General features: G+C 28.4%; 1 protein-coding gene across 1 annotated transcript in view; it reads left to right on the plus strand.

Moving 5' to 3' along the window:
- Nucleotides 1–599: 599 nt before the first annotated feature.
- The window catches only part of LOC107440939 (reversion-inducing cysteine-rich protein with Kazal motifs), a gene marked incomplete in the record, with an annotated part of 83779 nt that continues 58537 nt past the window's right edge, over nucleotides 600–25841 (plus strand). The window contains 2 exon segments of the mRNA XM_071180939.1: nucleotides 600–781; nucleotides 14040–14107. Of these exon segments, the coding sequence (XP_071037040.1) occupies nucleotides 727–781; nucleotides 14040–14107 (123 nt within the window).

Below are 25841 nucleotides of genomic sequence, written 5' to 3' on the forward strand. Positions count from 1 at the left end.
ATGAAAAAAAAAAAAAAAAACAACATAAAATGCATTTTTAAAAACGTGTCAAATTAGATCTGAGAAATTTTGGTAGAGCATTATTTTTAATCAAGTTAATAATTGACATCCTCATTCTTTAAAACTTGCTTTTAATGAAGAAATCAATTAAAATAGAAGCTAATGATAACTATTTATGACGAACAAATTTATATTGATATTATTATTAATTTTTATTGAATTATTTAATTAAAGTTAACATTATTCTTAGTTATTAATATTATTATTAATAATATTTATTTAATAAATGTTATTAATATATATGACTAATAATAATTATTAAATTAATAATTTAAATAATGTTAATAATCATTATTAATATTATTGTTAATATTGATTACTTAATTAATAATATTTATATATAAATAATAATATATAATTAATAATTATTTAATTAATAATTCAAACAATATTTAAAGTTATTATTAATATTACTATTGAAATTACTGCTAATTATTTTTATTGAAATGGTTTTAAAAGAAAGTGATGACAACTAAATTGTCACCGACACAAAGAATTCCGATCTTTAGAGAAAAAGGAGCCAAAAGTTGCGCCAAGTGTTTGTGCCGTCAGAGAGAGCGCAAGAAAGTGTGACGGAGGTTGTGTGATGAGAAAGGGATGAATGTAAAAAACGTCGTAGTAATTGTGATGCCTTTGGATTAACACTCTCGATTTTTATGTGTAGCCATGCCGTTCATATTCCTTCTACTTTTAGAACATTTCGTGACAACATGTAGCAGAGGTAAGGCATATATGTCATTATATGGCACATTATAAAATCCCGCATTATTATGAATATTTTATATTTCTCTCTTCTTTCTAAAACTTTTTCTTCATTTTAAAAATAAACCTTGCGATGTTTACCCTATTTTGAGAAATGCTTCAAAAAATGACTTACATTTTTAATCATAAGTTTTTTTTTTTTAATGCAATCAAACCCCGTTATAGTGAAACTTCAAGGGACCGAAATTTCAGTTCACTATATCCGTAGTACAAAACAGTTTTAACTAATTTTTCCGAACTGCTCCCTCTTATTGAACATTATATAAGTAAATGCCCAATAAACTGAAATACAAAAATGATTAAAAAATAATATGTAGTAGCAAGTAATGTGTGAACTTTTATGTTTTATTACTTTTCCTCTTGTTTACAAAATATTTAAGGATGAGAAACTGAGATAGAAGAAGCAAAACAAGAAAAAACATTTTATGGCTACATTCCTCTCAATAGATGATTTTAAAAATTGGTAAATGTATTTTATTTAGAAATTTCAAAATAACCAAAAAATGAAGAAAGGAAATTAGTTGAAGACAGAAAAAAGTTCATAATATAAAATTTCCTCTCTTTCTTTTGGTTCCACTATATCCGCAAAAAAATATTATATGTATATAGCAAGGCACGGGAGCGAACATTTCGTTCACTATACCTGGGAGTTTACTATAAACCATGTTCACATAACTTCAGAATGAAATATCGAATTGAATCAATTTTGAACAAGAAACATATACAAGTAGGAAACATATAGAGTTTTTTTTATTTGTGATTTGATTCTAATCATTCGGTACACTCTAAATTATGGTGATTTCTTTTTTAAGGAAAAAAATAAATAATTTAATTTGGAAATTCGAGAGGAACATTTATTCAGACGATACTTTTTTTTTTTTTTTTTTNTTTTTTTTTTTTTTTTTTTTTTTTTTTTTTGAGAAATTAATATTTGAGACATGTTTGTAATCATTCCATGTGCCCTCACGTTAGTGATTTTTATGAAAATAAATTTCTTATCAAAAGTTTCGAGGGACTGAAATATTTTTTTTTATACTTTTTGGATCAAAAATACTTTTTGGATCAAGATGAGTGGACTATTTTGAAATTCGTCTCAGTTTAACAGAATGACGCAACAAGAGAAGATGGTTTTCTTAACTTCTTTTTGTTTAGGAGACAGTTTTTTCTAATTTTGGTGTCATGAGGGAAAAAAAACTATGAAATTAAAATTCTAAAATGAAAAAATTTTATTAAAATAATTTTTTAAGGAATTTTTTTTTTTTTTTTTTTTTTTTTTTGCAAAGTTTAGGAATTTTTTTATAGCGAAATCAGAACTTTTACAACCTTAATTTTTTCGCGCAATTTTAAATATTACAAAAAAAAAATCAAGACAGTGTTTTTATTAAAAGTTGTTTTTAGTCAAATTATTTGGAGATTTTTTATATAATAAAAACAAAGCTACTTAAACTCAATTTTTTTTTCTCATGATGTTAATTTCCATAATTCTCATTACAAAAAAAAGTAAGATGTATTTTTTCGGTCATTGAAAAAGTACAAGTGATTTTCAGTCAAAATATTCTTTATTGTAGTGGAACAACAAAGTTCCTCAATTATTTTTATTCTCATCATAATGTTAAATATCCTACTTTTTAACATTAAACAAATTTGATTTTCTTCTTATTTTCTTAATTGTTCTCAACCGAAATACTAATGTTGACAATATATAAATTACGGTAAATGTGATTCATCCAGTGATTATGTATAATAACCGATAATTATGCATAATCACCACTAAATTTGATAAATATGATGCATTTTTGAAAATTTATCAAATTAACCGGTTTGTTCGCATAATTCCCAACTCATAATGGTAAATGTGATAAAGGTCCCTAACTTTATGAAAATTCGATTAGGATATTGAAAATAGGCTAAGTTCTTGGTTGGAAAGTTTTATTTTGCTTGACGATATTCCAGATCCGTTCGAAACTGCGTTAGAAAGACATCTCTTTCTGGAGATCAGGGATATCAGCGATGATTTTTGTAAGGAACAGTGCGAGTCTGATAAGTGCAAATGTAAAAAACTCTGGCAAAATTTGTATATCTAAAGTGTCATAACAGTCTAATATGCTTCAATAAGTAAACTTAAAATATTTAGCAATTTGTAGTTATGGCATTTAACGTTATTTGAAAGAAATGTTTTTTTTCTCTCTCTAGAATATGGGCTTAGTTTGTTTTTTTATATGTAACTGTAGTTTGTTTTTTTATGTGCAACTGTTTTGTACAATTTCACGTAAATTGTATTCTTTTCATTTCACAACACCTGTCAGTCCCTTATTCAAATTTCGTTCTGGCTACGTAAATGTATGTGACTTAAAATTACCATTTATAAACTTTTTAATTGTAAACTATAAAATATTGTAATTCGTGGTCTCTTACACCATAGTATCCAACAAAAAAATATCTTTTTGAGGGGTAACTATTTAAAAAAAAAAAACTGCACTCTGTTATACTGGCCCAATCAATCATGATATTTATCACATTTACCATTACGGATTGGGAATTATGCAAACAAACCGGTTCATTTGACACATTTTCAAAAATGTATCCTATTTACCAAATTTAGGGGTGATTTTGCATAATTACCGGTTATTATACATAATCACCGGATAAATCACATTTACCGTAACACACACACAGAAAAAAATAAACATTTTACTATTATTTATGTAATAAGAAAGATTTAACTAAATACTTTTGATTTATTGTTACTTGTAAAGTAAAATACTTAACATTATCTGGAAAAAAAAAATTCGTGAAACTTTGTTATTGTAAGATTTTAAAAGAAATCGTGATTTTTTTTTTCGCTGAAAACACCTTTTTGATTGCTTTTAAAGCTGAAAGTGTAACATTCAATGAAAAATTTGAGATTAAGAAGCCTTGTTATGTGTTATAACGAACAGACGAACATCGTGACATGATGACAACGACATTTTTTTATTTAATTATGCCTGTTTTAAAGAGAATGGTCCTTTATTTTTCTTGGTGTGTTTTTAAATATTTTTTTTCGAGAACTATTTTCGAGAGTTCACTTTTGTAGATTGGAAACATTTTAATCCGAACCCTCCCCCATTGGAATAATTTTATAATCCACCTGACGTCTTTTTTCTGTGTGAGGATAACTAATATTTAAAAATATAAATGAAAATTACATAATTATAAATTATGTGATATTAAATGAAAAAAAGAAGTGTTTTATCCTACTTATATTGGCTCGTTATCTATTATGAGAATTAGCTTACCTATTACTTGTTATAATTTGTTCACTGTTATATTTATTCAAGTTGAAGTCTTTTTATGGTCAGAACTCACAGTTATACACTTGTGTAGGAATTAAGAGAATTATCAGACTTGGTTGATTAGCTCTAGAACTACTGGGCCGATTTTATGGAAATAATTTGATATGTGCATACATTGATACAATACAAAACAGATTCAACAATTGTAATACACACGCATGATTGTGCGTAACACACGTTGGAGTCGGAAGGTATGAAACAGCGATTGCAGAATAAACAACAACAAAAAATGGGTTAATAGGGGGTATGGTCCCCTCTTGCAGATATACAGCCCTTGCAGCTTGGTTTCATACTTGAAATAAGTATGCAGTTTATTATTTCCTGTGGCAATTTCATACCTTCCGACTCCAACGTGTGTTACGCACAATCATGCGTGTGTATTACAATTGTTGAATCTGTTTTGTATTGTATCAATGTATGCACATATCAAATTATTTCCATAAAATCGGCCCAGTAGTTCTAGAGCTAATCGACCCACAGTCTGCAGGTTCTCATGCATTTAGATAAAGTATTAGATTAAATGACTTCTGCTCTTCTATCTTTGATTTCCCATAATGTCTTAAAAAAAGTATAGAGGTCACAGATCTACATCTTAAAAAAAAATAGTAAAAAAATAAAAATAAATGACTTAGAGTGTTTATCAACATCTAAATTTACCACTACGGTCATAAACATATGAATAAATTACATTTAATAAATACCGCTTCTGTCTCACCTACGATTTTACAAACTCCACCTACGCTCGCACTTCGTCGACAGGGCCAACGTATCGACGGAAACTCCCAAATGACTAAAAAAAAAATTAAACTAAGCATCTTAATTTTGCGCCTCACAAAAGCAAAGCAGATCTCTTAAATTTTTTTACTCTTTCAAATAGTTAAGATGTTACATAGAATCCTGCAGTGCATCGAATAATTTTTGTCCAGGGGTTGTAACTTAAATATTCATGGAGTTATAGACATTTTTATTAAAGCTAATTTTTATTTTACTTTCGTTTTGTCTGTAGAAAAAAAACAATTTGCAATTTTTCATTAACTACAAAAATATCATTTTTAAATTTAAAAAAGGAAAGAAAAAAAAATTTGCAGTTTTTCATTAACTACAAAAATATCATTTTTAAATTTAAAAAAAGAAAGAAAAAAAAAACTCAGTTAAAATTGCTCACGATTTCCTTACATAATTATAGGTCCCAAATTTTATAAAATTCCTATAAAATTTAGAAGAATCACATATGTGTATATTACTTACCTAACTTAACCTGACACCATTTTCTCTAATTGCTTAAATAAAATTATTAACAATATTATTATTGTAGGTTTTTATTGAATTATCGCTAATAATTAACCGATTTTAGAATTTATTAAACAAAATAAAAATAATTCTATTGCGACTTTTGATTTCCAGGATCTTTTCAATAGCGTTCTCCTTTCTAAATTAAAAGATCTTTTGAGTTATTACTGCGATTTTAAAATTATCCTTAATTGCGATTTTGATTATTGAAAAATTATAATTAATTTTTGTGTTTTAAAAAATTATCTCTACAATGGAAAATATTTTTTTATTCAAATTCACGAAATACTACAAGGATCTAATTTTTCATTTCTCTTAGCTAATTTATTTTTACACTATTATGAGAAAATTATTCTCTTAATTTTAAATTTGTTTTTAGATTTATCGATGATTTAATTTTCAAGATTATGCAATTTTCTTAAATAATATTTACCCCGAGGAATTAATATTGCTTCGTAATCATGATGATTATTAATTTTAATTTTCTGGATTTGGATATTAAAAAAGAAGAAAATATCTGCTCTGTTGATTTATACGATAAAAGAAATAATTTTGATATAAATAAACTAATTACTTGGAATTCTAATGTTCCGAAAAACATTTATTTTCATACCATTTTTAATCAAATGAATAGAATTAAAAGAATATGTAACAACGTTTATTTATCCAAAAAAAAAATAGACCAACTCTTTCAAAATTTGAAGAAAAAGGATGGATACCATGCTAATGTAATTAAGCTCTGTATAAAATCATTGAATTAAATGTATGTTATTATTAATAAATTTAATGAAAGCTTTTTTGTTAATATATATTTTTACCATGTGCAAATCCAATGCGGGCAAATCCGTGGAAAAAACTTTGTGCAAAATGGACAAATTTTGCTTCTTTCTTTTTTTTAATAAATGTTAATTTTCTAAAATCATTAAAATTGTATAATTAAATATCAACCTTATAAATTCATCATCATCATAGTTGACTAGACAGCCCAATGTGAGCCAATGCCTTCCTCTGAAGATTTCTCCATAACGACTTCCGATTTATCTTTGATCTCCAATTCTTTTCATTAATTGCGAGAAAATCAGACTCCACAGAGACAGCTCATCTCAACCGCGGCCTTCCCCGCTTTCTTTTTCCCAATCTTATAAATTATAAACTTTAATTAATCCAGAGATCCCTCTATTTACGTTTTTAACCTCTATTTGAGCTTCTGTTTTCATATTTTGCAATCTGGCAATCCTATTACGAAATTATTTTATATCTTTCTTAAAAGATTCCGGTACGTCTAAGTTCATTTGAATTCGCTACTTGCTTTATAGATTTCGCTTTNAAAAAAAAAAAAAAAAAAAAAAAAAAAAAAAAAAAAAAAAAAAAAAAAAAAAAAAAAAAAAAAAAAAAAAAAAAAAAAAAAAAAAAAAAAAAAAAAAATAGACAAGCTCTTTCAAAATTTGAAGAAAAAAAATGAATACCATACTAATGTAATTAAGCTCTATATAAAATCATTGAATTAAATGTATGTTATTATTAATAAATTTAATGAAAGCTTTTTTGTTAATTTATATTTTTACCATGTGCAAATCCAATGCGGGCAAATCCGTGGATAAAACTTTGGGCAAAATGGACAAATTTTGCTTCTTTTTCATTTTTTTAGAGCTCCTCTCACTATTGTATTGATACATTTTGCTTTGGCTATATTGATACAGTATTAGAAAGCACTCCTTTTTGCGGATATAATTGTGTAAGCTGATGAAGAGATTATATCTTTTCATTATTTTGTTTTCCTTCTTCTCAATATTTTTCAAATTTTTTTTTTTTAGGCATTTTTAAAAATATTTCATTTTAATATTTTTTTTCTTTTCTAAGAAATCTTCTAATTAATCTTTTTCATTTTCTATGTTTTCACTATATTTTTAATGCATTTTATGAGTTCTATATACTTGCAGCTTATGCGCAGCAAATAAAACTTATTATGTATATTTTTTTTCACAATACCTAAGAGAATTATTTTATAACTTTGGAGGTGTTTAGATCATGTGATTTTTCATATTTATCAATAAATTAAATTTAATAAATTTCAGATGTATAAGAAACTTTCAATAAATTGTAAATGAAAACAAGTATTTTTTAACAGCCCATGACAGGAGGTAAGAATTTGCATCGATTATTTTGTTTGTTAGTAACAATAATTGCATGGAATTTCGTTATCTTAGTTTAAATATTTATGGAGAAAGGGACACTTTAATAAAAATAAAAAAATTTAACTTACGTTTCCTTTGCTAGATATAAATTTTTGCTATATATATTAAATTTTATTTCGATATATATGTAAAAAATATTCAGCAAAATTAAACAAAAATTTTGGAGCAATTTTTAATTAATACATTTGCAAGAAAAAAAAATTCAAGAACTTTTAATAATTTTGTTATGAAATCGTTTGAATCCTACTTAGTATCTTAAAAATTTGATTTGAGCATCTTAAAAATTCAAAAAGTTTCTAGCAATATTCTAAGTATTTTTTTTTTTTTTAATAAAGCTCTGAATAAGTTAACTTTTTTTTTATAGTAGTAATATTAAATAAGATTTATTAAAAAGGACATTGTAGGGGATCATCCTCCCTAAAAGTCTGTTTTCTTTTAAGTTTCCTTTCCTTATGTACCATCACAATTTGTGTGTACGGACGAATAGAGTAAGATATTATTATTTGTTATTAAAATTTGTCTAACTATAAAAAATGAAACTGTTGTTTCGAAATTAAATTTGTGAATAACCCGTTCTCATTTCGAGTTTTCTGATTCAGAGCGCAAAAACTAATTAGAAAATTGTTAAACACTTTTAAAATTTTTAAGGCATTCAAATTGGATTTTTTTTCATTAGTTACTGAATACAATTTATAGCCGAAGTATGATTTTTTCCGCGCATGCGTACTATGAAATAACTATTTTAAATGTTATACGCAATTTTTAACGAGCTTATTTTTTTTGAAATTTAAAAACAGTAATTTTGTTTAATTCTTTTTATTTGTTTAATTTTATTGAAATTTTTGAAGTTATAGTTGTTTATTGGTTACTGAATACGATTTACCACAGATGCATGATTTTTTTTTTTTTTTTGCGCATGCTTACTATGAAATAGCTATTTTAAACGCTATCATACGCAATTTTTTACAAACTTTTTCTTTAAATTTAAAATAAGTAATTTTGTTAATTTCATTAATTTGAGTGAAATTTTTAAAGTTTTAGCAACAAATACAAAAAAAAAGATTAGTTTTCACTGTCCATTAATATTTAAGCTATAGTTACGAAATTTCACGCAATTATTATAAAGAACAACCAAAGTAATCAATCAGTAAATTTATAATTTTATAATTCTTTCAAAGGAAAAAAAAAGTTTCTGGTTTAGTTTTATCCTAATCAACTCCAAAGAAGTTAGGACAAATTTTCTACTTCACCGAATCTGAAATCTTGAAAATCGATTATTTTTTTTCAACACGAAAATTTTCTTGATCATTTTATTGCTTTGCAATAAAATAAAAAATGGAAATTCCCAAGCATCCCGGGTAGTTCAAGTTTTTCTTTACCAAAATAGTCTTTTGTGTACCGATTTACAAATGCCGACTACAATCTCTTGAAATATCGAAGAAGGAAACATCATTTTTATCCCATTTGCAGATGTAACACGAAAGAGGTTTGACATGAAAAAATTTTAGCCACTTACCGAATCAAAAAAACTTGTAAATGCGGGCAGAACTAATAATAATAATTCCAAAAAAAAAAATAAAAACCTTTTAGAAAATTTGTGAGAGGCGTGCTTTTGTATTGAGCGAAGAGGTGAAACCTTACGCCAATTTGGCGTTATGTTCCTGTTAAGCAAATAAAAGATCCCTTCAAGCTTCGATGAGAGAAAACATATGATGACCTCCATACAGGCGTGAAAATTGGGGGCAGGAGACCACCCCCTGCTTTCCCTTTCAATTTAGACCCCCCAGTTGTCACCCCCTGGACACGTCAAGGAAAACAGAAAAGGAAACACGCATTTTTGAATGTGCCGCCTTGTTTGCTCAGTCTTTTGTAGTGAATAACACTGATGATGTCCATGTGGCTGGCATTCCTGCAAAAAGAACTTTTTTATTACTGTAGTCTCTTTTTAATTCGAACTGAAGAGGGAAGGGGAAAACGATCGAATAAACCAAAATTTGAATTATATTAAAAAATAAGCTATGAAATATATGTATTAATAGATAATATTACATAGAATCAAATTCAATACAATATTTAAGAAAAAATAAACTTACTGTAAAATCTTATTAAATTTTAATATAACCATGACCTACTATTTCGTAAGTTTATAATAAATTTAATTAACCAAAATTTGAATTATATAAAAAAAAATTTAAAATAAGCTATAGAATATATGTATGAATAAATAGTGTTACATAGAATCAAATTCAATGCAATATTTAAGAAAAAATAAGTAAACTTACTGCAAAATCTTATTAAATTTTAATCACGACCTACTATTTCGTAAGTTTATAATAAATTTAATTAACCAAAATTTGAATTACATAAAAAAATATATAAAATAAGCTATAAAATATATGTATGAATAAATAGTGTTATATAGAATCAAATTCAATACAATATTTAAGAAAAAATAAATAAACTTACTGTAAACTCTTATTAAATTTTAATCACGACCTACTATTTCGTAAGTTTATAATAAATTTAATTAACCAAAATTTGAATTACATAAAAAAATATATAAAATAAGCTATAAAATATATGTATGAATAAATAGTGTTATATAGAATCAAATTCAATACAATATTTAAGAAAAAATAAATAAACTTACTGTAAACTCTTATTACATTTTAATCACGACCTACTATTTCGTAAGTTTATAATAAATTTAATTAACCAAAATTTGAATTACATAAAAAAATATATAAAATAAGCTATAAAATATATGTATGAATAAATAGTGTTATATAGAATCAAATTCAATACAATATTTAAGAAAAAATAAATAAACTTACTGTAAACTCTTATTACATTTTAATCACGACCTACTATTTCGTAAGTTTATAATAAATTTACTTAGCCAAAATTTGAATTATGTAAAGAAAAAAAAATTAAAATAAGCTATAAAATATATGTATGAATAAATAGTGTTATATAGAATCAAATTCAATACAATATTTAAGAAAAAATAAATAAACTTACTGTAAAATCTTATTACATTTTAATCACGACCTACTATTTCGTAAGTTTATAATAAATTTACTTAGCCAAAATTTGAATTATGTAAAGAAAAAAAAATTTAAATAAGCTATAAAATATATGTATGAATAAATAGTGTTATATAGAATCAAATTCAATACAATATTTAAGAAAAAATAAATAAACTTACTGTAAACTCTTATTAAATTTTAATGACGACCTACTATTCCGCAAGTTTATAATAAATTTAATTGCAAATTGAACGTTCACAAATGCCCACACGCATATTCATGTGAATAATCCTTATATGAATTCACTTAAATTATTTTGCGATTTTAGAGGTTCTCAATTTTACAATATTACACTCAAAATCTTCATGAATAGCATGAAATGAGTTATTTTTAAGATTAATTAAAGATTTCACAAATTATGGATCACTTTTTAGCTTTCAAGAAGGTGCACACATACTATTTTCATCGAATCTTGCATGACCTAAAGGAATGGGCAATTACCATTCCAAGTTCAAAGTTTGTTGACTCTCGTGTTGCTGTCATATTGACAACATTCTCAAATGAATAACTCAAATAAAAGCCCTGTCTGCGCACTACTCATTTTACACACATTTGCAATCCCAAAATTTTGATCATCTCAGTGTAGTTTAAGTGCTGAAGTGAAGCTGACATCGAAGAAATAGCACCGTCAGTGGCTTTGTTAATCATAAATATGGTGCTTAATCGTATAAACGGCATTTCAATTTCAACTTTATTAAATTCTAACACTAAATTCAATGAAAACTCTTTCATTTATATAACCAACTATTAATAATGATAATAAATTATTTAGATCTTTTCAGTCGCCAATTTTAAATTTTCAAACTTTATATTATTATCAATAAAATAAAAATATCGCAAACCTTAAAAAAAAAAAATCAGTACTTATTAATCATTGTTATTATTAAAGCTAACAAGAAGAAAAACGCCATGTTTTGACCTTCACGCAGGTCACCGCGGCTATCGATAATACCCAAAAAATGCATCAAATATCGGGAATAAGCGATAATTATTGAATACGATATTTTGAATATTGCTACATTTTATTTTGGTAGTAAAATTATTTATAATAATATAAATTTGAGATTGTTGACTATTTCATTTACTTGGGCTCTGTAATCAACAACAGCAACACTATTACAATAGAAATATAGGGGAATTACTAGAGCCAATAGATGTTTTAATGGAATTCGAAAATACATAAAATCTAATGTAATTCATAGAAAAGCAAGGGAAGAAAGCTTTTTAGCATGTGCTTGTGAAACCTGGACCCTATCTTGTACAGATGAGGTTATGTTGAGTACCTTTGAGAGAAAGATCTTGAGAAGTATTTTTGAAGGAAATGTATTTTGGCTTAGAAGAACAAATTTAGAGCTTTATCACTCATATAATGAATCTGTCGTTATTAACTTCATTAAACAACAAAGAATAAAATGGGCAGGCCACATTATCAGAAAAAGAGTTTTCAATGCCAGACCAATTGGCACACGAAAAAGAGGCAGGCCGAATTTGAGATGGATAAATGGCCTAGAAAAAGACCTTATGGTCTTAAGAGAACTAAAACCTGGAAAGCGCGAGCAGGAAAGGTTAGCCCAGTTGTTGTTGTTGTAGTTCATTTACGTCGCACTAGAGCTGCACAATGGACTATTGGTGACGGTCTGGGATGCATCCCTGGGGATGATCCAAAGACGTGCCATCACAGAGGTGATGGCAACCCCGCTTCGGTAGCCCGACGACCTGCACGCGAAGTCGAGCACTTTACGGTAAAACAGTTTAACGAGGACCAATACCGCACACCCTCGGTCCCTACGCAGACTGATCCAAGTGGTCACCCACCCGCACACTGACCGCAGCCAGTGATGCTTGACTTCGGTGATCTGCTGGGAACCGTGTCTTAACGATCAATCCACTGCGGGACAAGGTTAGCCTGGAAAAAAACTTCTTGAGAAGGCCAATGCCCACACTAGGCTGTCGAGCCATTGATGATGATGATGAATAAAATTATTGACACTAATGTAGAAATTACATTAATAGGAGAGCGATTTATTTTTAAAACTTCATTAAAATTTGTACTCAAGGGTGTTTTGTTGGAAAAACAACACACGGCTCTTATAACCGAAGATGAGACCAACAGCTAATCGATGCCGTATATAAATTATGTTGTTAAGTACACTCATTTAAAATTCAGTTCAGTCTTGCTTCTGTTTCCAATACTAAGAAAAGTTTTTACTGGCAAAAACCTTGGCTCAGAAAAGTTAAATAAAACCGGTGGACAAAGTCCATTTTAATGGTCCATTAAACGTGTCAAATAATTGTAAAAACTGATTTTAACCTTTTAACTATCAATATATATTTCCTTGGTTATGGTTAGTTTCCTTGGCTATAATTAGTTTTCTTGGTTAGTTTTTAAACAACGTCATAAAGCTAAATTATTATTATTATTACTATTTATTATTATTTTTTTTTTTTTTGCTTAAAAATGTACTGACCTGCGTATTCTTTTAACTTATAAAGTTTATATCAGTTAAAGTTTGAAACAAAAGCTCCGTAATAATGAAATTCAATAGCTCGCATAATTAATATGAACAAGTAAGTGCACAGAATGTAGGTAGTTGCTAATNTTTTTTTTTTTTTTTTTTTTTTTTTTTTTTTTTTTTTTTTTTTTTTTTTTTTTTTTTTTTGCTTAAAAATGTACTGACCTGCGTATTTTTTTAACTTATAAAGTTTATATCAGTTAAAGTTTGAAACAAAAACCCCTTACTAATGAAATTCAATTGCTCGTTTAATTAATATGAACAAGTAAGTGCACAGAATCTAGGTAGTTGCTAATTTGAATGAAAAATAATAATAGAATTTAAGATAATAGAATTAATAAGAATAATAGAATTTGAAAGGAATGAAAAATTTAGAGTTCTGCTATTTTTGTGAGGAGCAAAATTAAGATGCTCAGTTTAATTTTTTTTTTTAGTCATTTGGCAGTTTTAATGAGAAAAAGACTCATTACATAACAAATACAAGAAGAGCTATTGGGATTCATCTATGTAAAATAAACAAAGTGCTATAGCGCCACTTGGTATTTCTCGACATTAAATAAAACAGGCGCTATAGCGCTGCTTGGGTCTTTTCGTACTCATATAAAGAAAGCGCTGATGCGTTGTTTGGGATTCTGGGACTCAAACGGTTAATTGAGTGAAACATAATCAGAATGTGTAAACAAAATGAAGATATCTTCATGTTGTAACATGTAGTATTGTTATTAGATCCATTATATAGATTTGTACATTATTAAAAACAGGAATTTTGCCTGAAAATAATCTTTTTCTTTTCAGGTACAATGGTATTAACATCTAGTTGTTGCACACTAGCGACAGGATCGTGCAGAGCGACATGTGAGGAGGCAAGTCAAATTTTAACTAGCTAATTAATTAACTTTAATGAGCAAGTCTATTCACTAGAATCTTGTCCCAGATATTTTTTATTATTATTTTTAAATGTGTGTCAAAACTGAAAAGGTAAAAATTTCCTGATATCAAAGTAAAGTGGAATATTCTAAAACTTCGAAATTCTTGAAGATATAATCCCAATCCTAAGCACTTCAAGGCTGCAGTGGACACCCAAAATCGTAAAAATCACTCGAAAAATCGATTTTGAAATGTTGACTATTTTATATTAATTAAATGATGCTTTATCACATGCCAAAAGAATTTTTCGTAATTGAGCAATTACGAGCGAACTATAAGATATAGTTTGTCTAAAACAAGAACTCCTCCAGACATCCGTCTGGGCCTGTGGCGGTGACTATGGTAACGAGGTATGACCATTTCAAGTAGGGGTGCGGGGTCACTGTTTTGGAGTGGTTTCGACTCGGGTCGGCGGAAGAAAGGGAATCTTTTTCTTCCGTTTATTTTGTTGTCCTAGAGTGAAGCTACCCTCCCTAAAATGCGCCATTCTTGTTTCCATAGCACCAGACGGCCTCAGACTTTAGTTTGTTTTTTCACCTTCTTGCCACGCCCCTTTATTTACAATTCTACTGTCACTTGAAGCCTCAGAATGTTAAGTATTTGTACTCATTATTACTTATAATTTAGTATTTGTACTGATTATTACTCATAATTTAGTGATTATTACTCTTATTTTTTTAATTCCTTTTGATTAGTTATATAAGTTCTGTTTATATGTTATCAAAGTTCATCATTTTAATGAGCAAATTTAAGAAAAATGAAACAATTGCGAATTTTATGGTAGTTTTTCTGATTCTTTTTATTGTAATACCGTATTCTCTTCCACTTCTGATATCTGCAACCATAGTTGGGTCAATTTATATATAATGAGTTGGTTCTGATTTTAAAAAAAAGCATATTAATTATAAAAACCATAAGAATTTGTAAAACATTTGAAAATATTAGCGTTGTTTTGCTTTTTTATTACAAAAACTAGTTTCCTCGAAGCAAAAAATTTTGCATCGAACTGGAAATTTAAATAGTTCCATGCGTTGTAATTTTGATGACTATCTCATGAAACTTTTTTGACACTCTCTGGATCAATAAAAAAAAAAAAAACTTGTAGGGAGAAAATTTCAAAATAATATGTCACAACACATTCATTTCAATGTTTCAAAATGTTCATTGAGGAACGATTTTTCATGTTTACTTCTGTCGAAACTTACTTTTTCTATTCTGTATTGAAATTAGTTGTAAAATGTGTACATTTTTCTCCTACAATTTGAAGAGAAATGTAAATAGAGTTGAAATTAACAAATAATCTTTGAATTCAAGGAAAAATGTAGCGCAAGGAGCTTCTTTAAACTTCAAAGTAAATTGACAATTTTCTTTTTAAATTCAATTTTTCAAGTTATACCTTGAATTATGCATAAAATTATTTTTTTTTAATGTTCTCTATTTAAATATGAACAAGTTACAGCAATGTGACATTAATTTTTAAGAAAAACCTGTTAAGAGTCTACTGCAGGGTGCGTAGAGTTTTTAAAAAGTGCTTAAAGGTGCTTATTTTTGATTTACGTTTTTTAAAAGCCCTTAAAGGTGCTTTTTTTTATTCCAGGTTTGTAAACGTGCTTGATTTTATATCTTTAAAAAAAAATTTTTTTTTCTTTGACGTGTCGATTGTCGTTCTAAATTACAAAAAAAAAAAAAAAAAAAAAAAAAAAAAAAAAATTTTNATGCTTGATTTTCACAATTTTTTCTGCAATATTTATCAGAAACTAGTTATTTTATCATGATTATGTAAAGTTTTTGAAAATATTTTGGAACTTTATTTATTTCGTGTTTATAAATTAAGAATTTTAAACGATAGAAAAAAATTATTTTTATTACTGCACAGATCCTAATAATGAATTTTTTCGGAAAGTGATTAAAAAAATTTTTCGAGTGCTTAAAAAGTACTTAAAATGTGTTTATTTTTTGTTGAAAAATCTGGCTACGCACTCTGCTACTGTAGCCTATCCACTGTGCTTGCGCTGGGGAAAAGAAAAACTCAACTTTACTAAATAGCATTTATTTGTTGCTTTCTTAAACTATGTTTAATTTTGCTGGCGTATGCACGGTACAATAATGCTTTGAAATCACACTTCATTTATTTACTTCCTGCAAGTATTTTGTGTGAGTTCTGTCATCTTTCAAATTTTTTCGTCGATTTCAACAATGTATAATTTTGAATCACGTTCATTCATCGCGAGTCCGGTTCTTGGCGTTGCGTGTCTTAATTTTTGATACACATCACGTGTTTTATACTCTCTCATGCACATAACAATTTGTTTCTCTGTTCAATTTGTGTACCAAGTGAACGAGAGAGAAAGAACATTTTAAAAATGAACTGAAGGTTACAAGAGACGTTGAAACATCTCAGTTTACTAAACAAAAAAAGAATCATTTATAGTATTTTAACCGCTTCCCTGCTCATCCCGAATTAACTCGGGTATGTATATATTGCAAATATTTACTATCCCGAGTAAACTCGGGCATAGCAGAATTCGTTTTGTGTTATCACGTTTTTTTTCGACTTGAAGCAAAACAAAAAATAATTATAATAATCTGCTGAGATTTAAAGTTTTGTCAATTTTCGTTTGGGACACGTGTTTTGTACAATCGTATATACGGTGGTTGATGTATTTGCGTAGAAAAAAAAAGAGCAAAAAAATGGTGCTCGAGAGCGAAAGCGAAAGTAATACAGATGATTTTTCAGATTATGAAGATGTGAGCATATACATATTTAACTTTTTTAATTTCCCCCGAGATAATTTCGGATAATAAACTGATACTAAATTAAATACTTTTTTCCTCATTAAAAAATTTAAATTTCAACTTAGAACTTATTATGTTTAGTTTTAGTTCCTTGTATTTATTAACGAAATAAAAAAATAAGTTGATATTTTTGCTTTTTTTTTTTCCTTCAAAAAAATGGGTAAGGCAAACGGTTAAGACACCCCACACTTGGCTTGAAGTTACACTTTTTCTTTTTTCTGCAATGACATTTGATATTTTTCGAACACAGGCAATCTTATATTCTGATTTCTTTAATTAGTGGTAGGAAATTAAATTTAAAGCTAGTTTTTATCATCATTTTGTTTTTTTGTTTTTTGTTTTTTTAACTGTCGTTGAACAAGTAGACTCAATTTTTGGGTCTCCTTTTGGGTTAAACTCCGTAACCTTGTAATTTAAAACCCAATCCAGAAAACAAGGAAACTCCCGGATCAATCAAGTATTGTTAGAAGTTTGCCGTCGAGGAGGACTTTTTAATGGAACTGACCCGCATTTGCGTTACATGGAGAGGAAAACCACGAGAGTCTCCCATGTTTAGCTTGACGCCATAGGGTCACCCATACCCCGTCTATGACTAAGGATATTTCACGTTAGACCTGTGATTGGGGCAACCGGATGCGGAATTCATATCGACCAGTCATCGCTGGGATTCGAACCCGGGTCACCTCATTGGAAAGCGAACGTTCTATTCCCTGAGCCATCGCTGCTTTTATCAAATTGTTGAATACGAAAAAAATAGGTAAAGTTGGAAATTTTTTTGAAAGCCGTGGTTAAGACCCAATAATAGATATTTGAAGTTTGTTAGCCGCCATCTTGAATTTACGGAGGTGGGGGGTGTGTGCAGGAGAAAAAATTTAAGCAGAGAAGTGAAGTAATACTTTTTTTCATAGATGAAATGAATAAGTACGAAGCTAAACTGATAGGACAAATATTTTAGAAGTAACCAATGTTTGAGACATTCAAGTATTTAATTTCCATTTATACAAACGGACCTCTATTTAACGAAGTCATTAAATCCCGACAAAAAGCTCTCTATATTGAAAATTCGTTAAATACAAAATCACCATTTGAAGTACTTAAGCAACACAAAACAGGTTTTAAATTCTTAAACACTGGACGTAATTAAAATAACCATCTTCATAATTTCCGCCTTCATCTTCTACGTCTCTTCCTCACAATTTATTGTTGTATTGTTTTTTTTTTTTTTTTCACACTTTCCAAATTATCCAATTCAGTTAATGTTTCTGTGAATCAATAAAGAAGAAAATCAGAATCAATAAAAAAAAATCATTAATCGAGTACATCATCATTAATTTCGTGGTTCTCTCTTGGCTGTACCCATATTTAAGTTCTTCTAAAGAAATTTCATCTTTGTCCTCCTCACTTTCCAAATTCTCCGAGCTGACTAAGAATCCAGCTTCAGCATAACTGTTACGAATAGTACGATCTGTAACATCATAGTTCCATGCTTTTGAAATTTCTGTTACGCTTTCTCGTAAATTGATTTTTGGAAATGGATTCCTGTTATGAAATGCAAACAAAAAGGGATTTTACCGCTTTCTCTAAAAGTTAAGTGGACAGCGAAAATCAATTCAAGGTCATTCCCCCCCCCCCCATCAAATACATTAACAAGTTTGAAATGTAACGAAATATTTTAGGAAACACGGAAAGTGGATTTCAAAGAAAATTTCGTTAAATAGAAAATCCACTTCGCTGTTTGGAAGTTATTTTAGGAAGAAATTTCTTAAGTGAGCTCGGTTTCCCCAAACGAAATCGCAAAATAGAGAAATTCACAAAATAGAAGTTCGTTAAGTAGAAGTCCGACTGATTAACCAGTTTTAATCATAATAATCATTAAAATAAGCCGCAAAACACAGCACTTCGTAAAAACATTTAATGCCTTATACATTTGTCTAGAGAGCATTAGCATTTTCATATTTTCATAAAAGTTGTAACTACAGAGTATCTGCGCACCTGGAAATTCATGAATTTCAGGAAATTCACGAGTCATTAATGTCATCGCTTTAACTATATATATATTTTTTTTAAATCATGGAAAGTCATGGATTTAGGTCGCCGAAAAATCTAATTTTTAAAATGGAATTTACTCCTCCCCCCCCCAATTTCATGGTGTTCCGAATATCTGAATTTTAACCAAAATCCCCACTGAGAGTCATATTTTATTAAAATATAAAAAACAAAAATTTTCCTGTTCTTTAAAAGTTATGATGTTCTTTCAAAAAATGAAAGAAAGAACATCATTTCTAGAGCGAATTATCTTTTCAACATCTGTGATTTCAGAATTTTTGTTATTTTTATTTTATCAATTTAAAATTCTTGTGAAGCAAGCCAGTCGCTTGCGAATTATTTTTATTCCGAAATGAGAACAGAAAAAATAACTAGTATTTCTTTCCTTTCTGATGAACAAGAAAAATATCTTTAGAATATAATTCTGCAGAAAAAAAGAAGAAAAATATTTTTGCTTTAGTATTTTTTCAGCTATTTTATTGCATCAACTCTTTCTTTACTCTAATTTTAAAATTTAAAATCTATAAATATGAAGATGCAGAGTATAACAGTTTTGGTTATACGTAGTATTTCAATTGATATTATTATAATGCTTTTTTAAGCTTATTGTTGTGTTTTTTTTTTTCGAAGAAAATAGTAGCTCCGTTAAGTCATGAAAAATTCTTGGAATTAGTCATGAAAAGTCATGAATTTGAAAATCTAAAATGTAGCAGATCACCTGTAACTAGTAAGACGAAAAGCTCATTTAAAGTATTATAAAACGAATTAATTTCTTACAATAGTTCTTAATTTCCTATAAACTCATGTTTTTTGGCCTCATCAAGGTTGCATTTATTATAAACTAAAAAAAAAATTTTCTAAAGGAAATAAAATTCTTTTGTATAAAGGTCATTTTTAAACATTTCAATCACCGAAGTGTTGCTACTGTTATCAACGACATTGAATAATCATTTTTACGAATTTGTGATATTTCTATTATATTAATAAACAATACAGTAATAATGCTCTGCTCTTTGAAAACAATATTCGGTTTGTTTATTGTTACGTACAAAGATAACTTAACCATTTTTTTTCTCTTACTTTTCTAAAGTTTAGCAATCTCTCATATATGCAATGAAAATTTCAATATAATACATAATGATTGATTATTAAACATTTTGAGAAGGGATTATCAATTTTTTCAATACTCTTTTGTATGTGAGTAGCAGACACAGAATTAAAAAAAGGAAGCAATTAAAAAATTGAAAATTCTCGACTATTATTTTTTAAAAAAACAATTTTTAAAAAAAATTGCAATCTCCGAAAGGCGAATCACAAGTNGTAGTCAGCATAAAATTAATAAAAGTCATGCTTTTCTATAAATATTTTTGAATCCCTAACTTAAAGTTATTTTCCTGTACTGCTATTATTACGCTTTTAAATCAAGAGTTTAAAACTAAGAGAATTGCTGTTTTCTTATTAGTATTGTAATGTAAATCTGCCTTACATTTTAAGATAAAGTTATTTAGAAAGGTGGTCTAACAATTATTATTTTTGAGCAAATAACATTAATATACTGTTATAAATTAATTACAGTTAAAGAGATCTGTTAAATGATTTAGAACTTAACGATCAGCTACATGCACAATGAGATGCAGGCAACAACAAAAAAGTTGTTAATCTATCCTTCCGTTTGGTAAGCGAAAATATTAAACTCATCAAATTTGTTTCAACAATATAATGTTATAACAATATAAATGTTATTTTAAAAAAATGATTACTTAGAAAAATCACTTCTTTTTACCAATAGATCTAAATATCTAATATATATAATTCTCTTACGTGGCTCCCAAATTTTGGCTGTATTTCTTTTCCGCCGGTGGCAACGTTTGCTTTGTTTTGTTTACGTTACTATTTCTGTTACACGGCGAATCGACCCATGATTGCCGCTAAAAATGTCACATGCCAAATCTATCTGAGGTGACTCAACATATAGCGCTTTTAAAAACGGAAACTGAAATAACCAGAGAGCATCAGCTGCGGCAATCTCATACTATTAAGCTAGGCAGAAGTGAGTAGTCTTTGTCGATAGATCTCTATTTTAGTATTTTGTCGAAAGCGCTTTTTTTCGCGAATTTATATATGACGAATTTTGATTTATATCACGAATTATACTATAGCACATTTCTAATAGGTTTAACGAATTACATGTCATTTATTTGAATTCAAATTTATTTTAATGACTTAGTATTTACTAAAAAGATGTAATTTTTTTACATGGATTTGAATGATTGTTTTGAATTCTTAGAATTTTGTGCATTTGCAATGTACCTAAGTTTGTAGCGAGCGAAGCGATCTTGGTACGCGAAGCAAACCATATAAGATTGCGTAGCAATTTTCGAGGGTTGGCGAGCGTTAGCGAGCAGGGGGCGCAGCCCACTAGTAATACATAATGATTGATTATTACACATTTTGAGAAGGGATTATCAATTTTTTCAATACTCTTTTATATGTGAGTAGCAGAAACAGAACTAAAAAAAGGAAGCAATTAAAAAATTGAAAATTCTCGACAATTATTTTTAAAAAAAAACAATTTTTAAAAAAAATTTCAATCTCCGAAAGGCGAATCACAAGTTACCCATTTGCAAAATGGTTGTTGTCTAATTTTTTTCTCCTTTTTACACTCTTAATTTGTGATATTTTCCTGTATTAGTATTGAAAACGATCCAGTTTGAAATGTAGGTTAGAATTTCTGATTCTTAATTAAAACAATAAAAACAAAAATATGGTTCAAATGATAAAGTTCTCTTTTATTCACAACTCAAGAAGTATTTAAGGGATCTCTCTATTCCCATATCTCAAAAATAAACTCACCCACTTAATGCGTAACAAAATTAAAAGTGAAAAAAAGAATTCTAAATAAAATTATCAAACAGCAGCGGTCGCCATAGAAACGCATGCAATGACGACGCATGCGCACTGTTTACCATTACTCTAGAACAGGGGTTTCCAACTTGCATGAGGCCGGGGGCCACAATTAAAAACACAAATCAAATGGCGGGCTGCAACTTTATCAAAACTTAATGTAGGACTATTTTATGTTTAAAGGAACATTAAATATTACTGTCAGATTTTTAATAAGTTGTACAAAGCAAAAGTATTGAATTACAAATTAGAATAAGAAGTAGATTTCTTAAAATAATTAATTGTTACTAAAAAAATTTTAAAAAATATTAAATAAATAATGAAAATCGGGCTACAATAACTTTAATGTGCACCTGTGTATTAGATAATTAATGTACAACCGATATCTAATTGTTAAGGTATAAAACTTTAAAAAGGTTGGTATTAAAACTTACATAGTACCACACAAAATGTATAATGAAAAAATTGAGGTTTGTCTGCTGCAATCACCAGAGAATAGATAGTTACATTTTAAATTTAAAATTTACAAATGTGTGTGTAAATAGTTTCGTCCAAAATGAGTGGTTTCAAAAAGTTAAATTAGAGAATTTCTTCGAGAAAATTTCTGATGCACACATGCTGAATTATATTCACAAAATACAAAAAAATGAAATAAAAAAGAGCAACATACACGATTATTTTTGTATCTGAATAAATATTTTCTTAAATGCAAAACCCCCAAAAAATAAATTTTTTTGCACCGTTGGTATGTTAAATTTCACAGAAACGAAGAAATTAAGTTTCTATTAACGAGAAAAGTATTTTAAACCCATCTGGATCTTTTACGAAAATTGTCCACAAAAAAATGACTGCTAATATATTTTAGTTCGCGGGCCACAAAAAAGGGCTTCGCGGGCCGAATGCGGCCCCCGGGCCGCCAGTTGGAAACCCCTGCTCTAGAACACAGTTAAAAAGTGTGACGACAACCAAATAAAGTGAAAAAACCAAACCTCCATGAAACCCAAAACAACACCGTTTTTTGCCAATGGGTAATAAAATAAAATAAAACTCATACTTTTATCAAGTAGCTAAGCTGATGTAATTCTTTGCTTTTCATTTTAAATATGACAAGAAAAAAATTTTTTTTTCTCCATATTAGTCTGTTTAAAAACGTCGCTTTTAAGATTTTTAATTCCAGTTTATTCTATAAAGTTAGAACATGTCTTTCTTTCACCTCCTTGATGACTTTTTTTTATCATCATAGTTTAAAAAATGTGTTCCTCATTATAATAATAATGCGATTGTATAGACACTCATTCATGTAAAAATAACCATATCGTTGCTTTGCATGGGTCTCCGATACTTTCATCAATAAGTGAAACTTATAAATTATTCATTATTACCTCTATCTGTTTCACTACCACTACAATTAGAAAGTACAGTCCCAGGACATATTATTAGAACCACTCTAAGATTCTATGTAAAATCTTAATTATCAGGTGATAACTATACAGCTTTATTGTTTTTACCCGACTGAAACCGGTTTGCACTTGTTTACGTTCATGTATCAATTGGTTAAATTACACGATATATAATATTAATTCGACGATTGAATATTTTAGACGATATATCATATAAATATAGAATATTTATTACATCAAATATTATATTAGTATATTATAATAATTAGACCAAATTATTAGACGCCCTGTAGTGTTTTAATAATGACATGTTTTGCACGAGTTTCATGCAATACTTTTATATTTAAACATACATGTAATGGGTTTTTATTTACGAGATTTTTTATATGCTTCCTATTTGTATTTATTTTTAACGTATTGCATTACAATGTTAACCCATTGATACAAGAACGTAAACAAGTGCAGACAGGTTTCAGTGGCCTAAGAACAATAAAGCTGTACAGAATCACCTGATAATTAATATTTTACACAGAATCTTACAGTGCGTCGAATGATTTGGTCAGGGACTGGACGATTCCAGAGCATTTTCGGTCATCACCCCTGTTTCACTTATTTGTTTAAACAAACTGAGATGAGGGCCGGGATAGCCTGGTTGGTAGGGCACTGGACCAATGTCCAACAGGTCTAGGGTTCGATCCCCACCGGCAGAAGACTCCCGTGTAGTAAATGGTAGTGGTGGTGAACGTTAAATCTGTCGGGGTCACAAAGTCTTCCAAGTTCCCACAACAAAATAAAACCTCTGGAGGTACTGATCCAGGAGTTCCCTAGTTTTCTGGATTGAGTAAAAAATTACAAAGCTACGGAGTTGAACATTGGTAGTCGTCAATGCAGAAATTGGTCGGCTGTTCAACGACGGTTATAAAATAAAATGTTTTTTAAAAAAACTGAGATAGATGATAAAAGATTTTAATAGGAGTTGGAGAATGAGGTAAAAACATTGAATCAAAAAAATTTTCCGCAAATCAACACTCAGATATCTTCCTCGCTCCTAATCGTGAGAAATTGATAAAATATGTATACAGTCGGATCTCTATTTAGCGAAGACGCTAAATCCCGATAATAAGTTCGTTATATGGAAAATTCGTTAAAATGGAAAATCACCTTTTGAAATACTTAAACGACAGAAAACAGGTTTTAAATTCATAAACACTAGACATAATTAAAATAGCAATGGATACACCGTTATCTTGTAAATTATAGTATCTACTATTTATTTTATAAATCTTAATCATAAAAGAAATCTGCATGGAAAGCAAGGATAGAGCAAAATATTATCCAGTACATGCTACATACATTTTCAACTAAAAAAAGATAAATTTACGTATAAAATTATAGCTGCATTCATTATAAAAGTAATTTTAAGCATGCATTACCACATGCGTCCATAAGTTTAATTGTTACTGATTAAATACGTTAATTTTGTTTGAGTTTTTCGTTTGAAAAGCCAACAAAAAGGGAAAAGGATTTTACTGCTTTCTCTAAAACTTAAGTGGCTTCGAAAATCAATTCAAGGGCATTTCCTCCATAAAATGCATTAACGAGTTTAAAATGCCCTGAAATATTTTGGGAAATAGGTGCAAGTGTATCTCAAAGAAAAGTTAGAAAATTCACTTCGTTTTTTGGAAGTTATTTTACAAAGAAATTTACAAAATGTTCTTAGTTTCTCGAAAAAATTCCCAAAATTGAAGTTCGTTAAATAGAAGTCCGACTAAATTTAGAGAAAAAGTAAGTTCAGATAAATCTAGAGGAAAAAGAAAGAAATTTAGAGATAAATCTAGAGGAAATCTAGAGGAATCTGCTGAAAAAACTTTTTTTCAAAATGAAAACAAACTATTTCAGGTTTATGTAATAAGAAAGTACTTTGTTTGCATTTTGAAGAAGAAGAAAAAATTAAGTATTCTAAACTTCATGGTTTACTATTGGTTAATAAGTTTCCTTTTTAAACCACCATCTTTTTTGTTAATCCTAAAAATCCTAATCGCTTTCTCAACTTGAACAATTTGGTATTAAAAAATTCGGAATATTCTCATGCAAACCTAGTTACAAAATGACTTCAATTTTTAGAAATTTGAAATTTTTTAAAGCATACTTTTTATAGGAATAACATCAGCCATTGTTTAAAAATTTTTGATGAAAATGATTTGTATTTTAAATATTGAAATGCTAATTAGCTTGAAAATAAATTACAACTGGTGCTTACATATACAGTATAAAATCTATGTATATTTCTCTTACACGGCGACAAAAAAAAGCCTCATTACAACTCCCCGAATGGCAACGCCAGAAAACCGACCAATGATTGCCGCTAAAAATGTCACATGTCAAATCTAGCTGAGACGGCTCAACATATAGCGCTTTTAAAAACGGAAACTGAAATAACTAGAGAGCATAAGCTAAGCAGAAGTGAGTAGTCTTTGTCGATAGATCTCTATTTTAGTATTTTGTCGAAAGCGCTTTTTTTTCA

The sequence above is a fragment of the Parasteatoda tepidariorum genome, chromosome 5 (genome assembly GCF_043381705.1).
Source record: "Parasteatoda tepidariorum isolate YZ-2023 chromosome 5, CAS_Ptep_4.0, whole genome shotgun sequence".
Classification (NCBI taxonomy): Eukaryota; Metazoa; Arthropoda; class Arachnida; order Araneae; family Theridiidae; genus Parasteatoda; species Parasteatoda tepidariorum.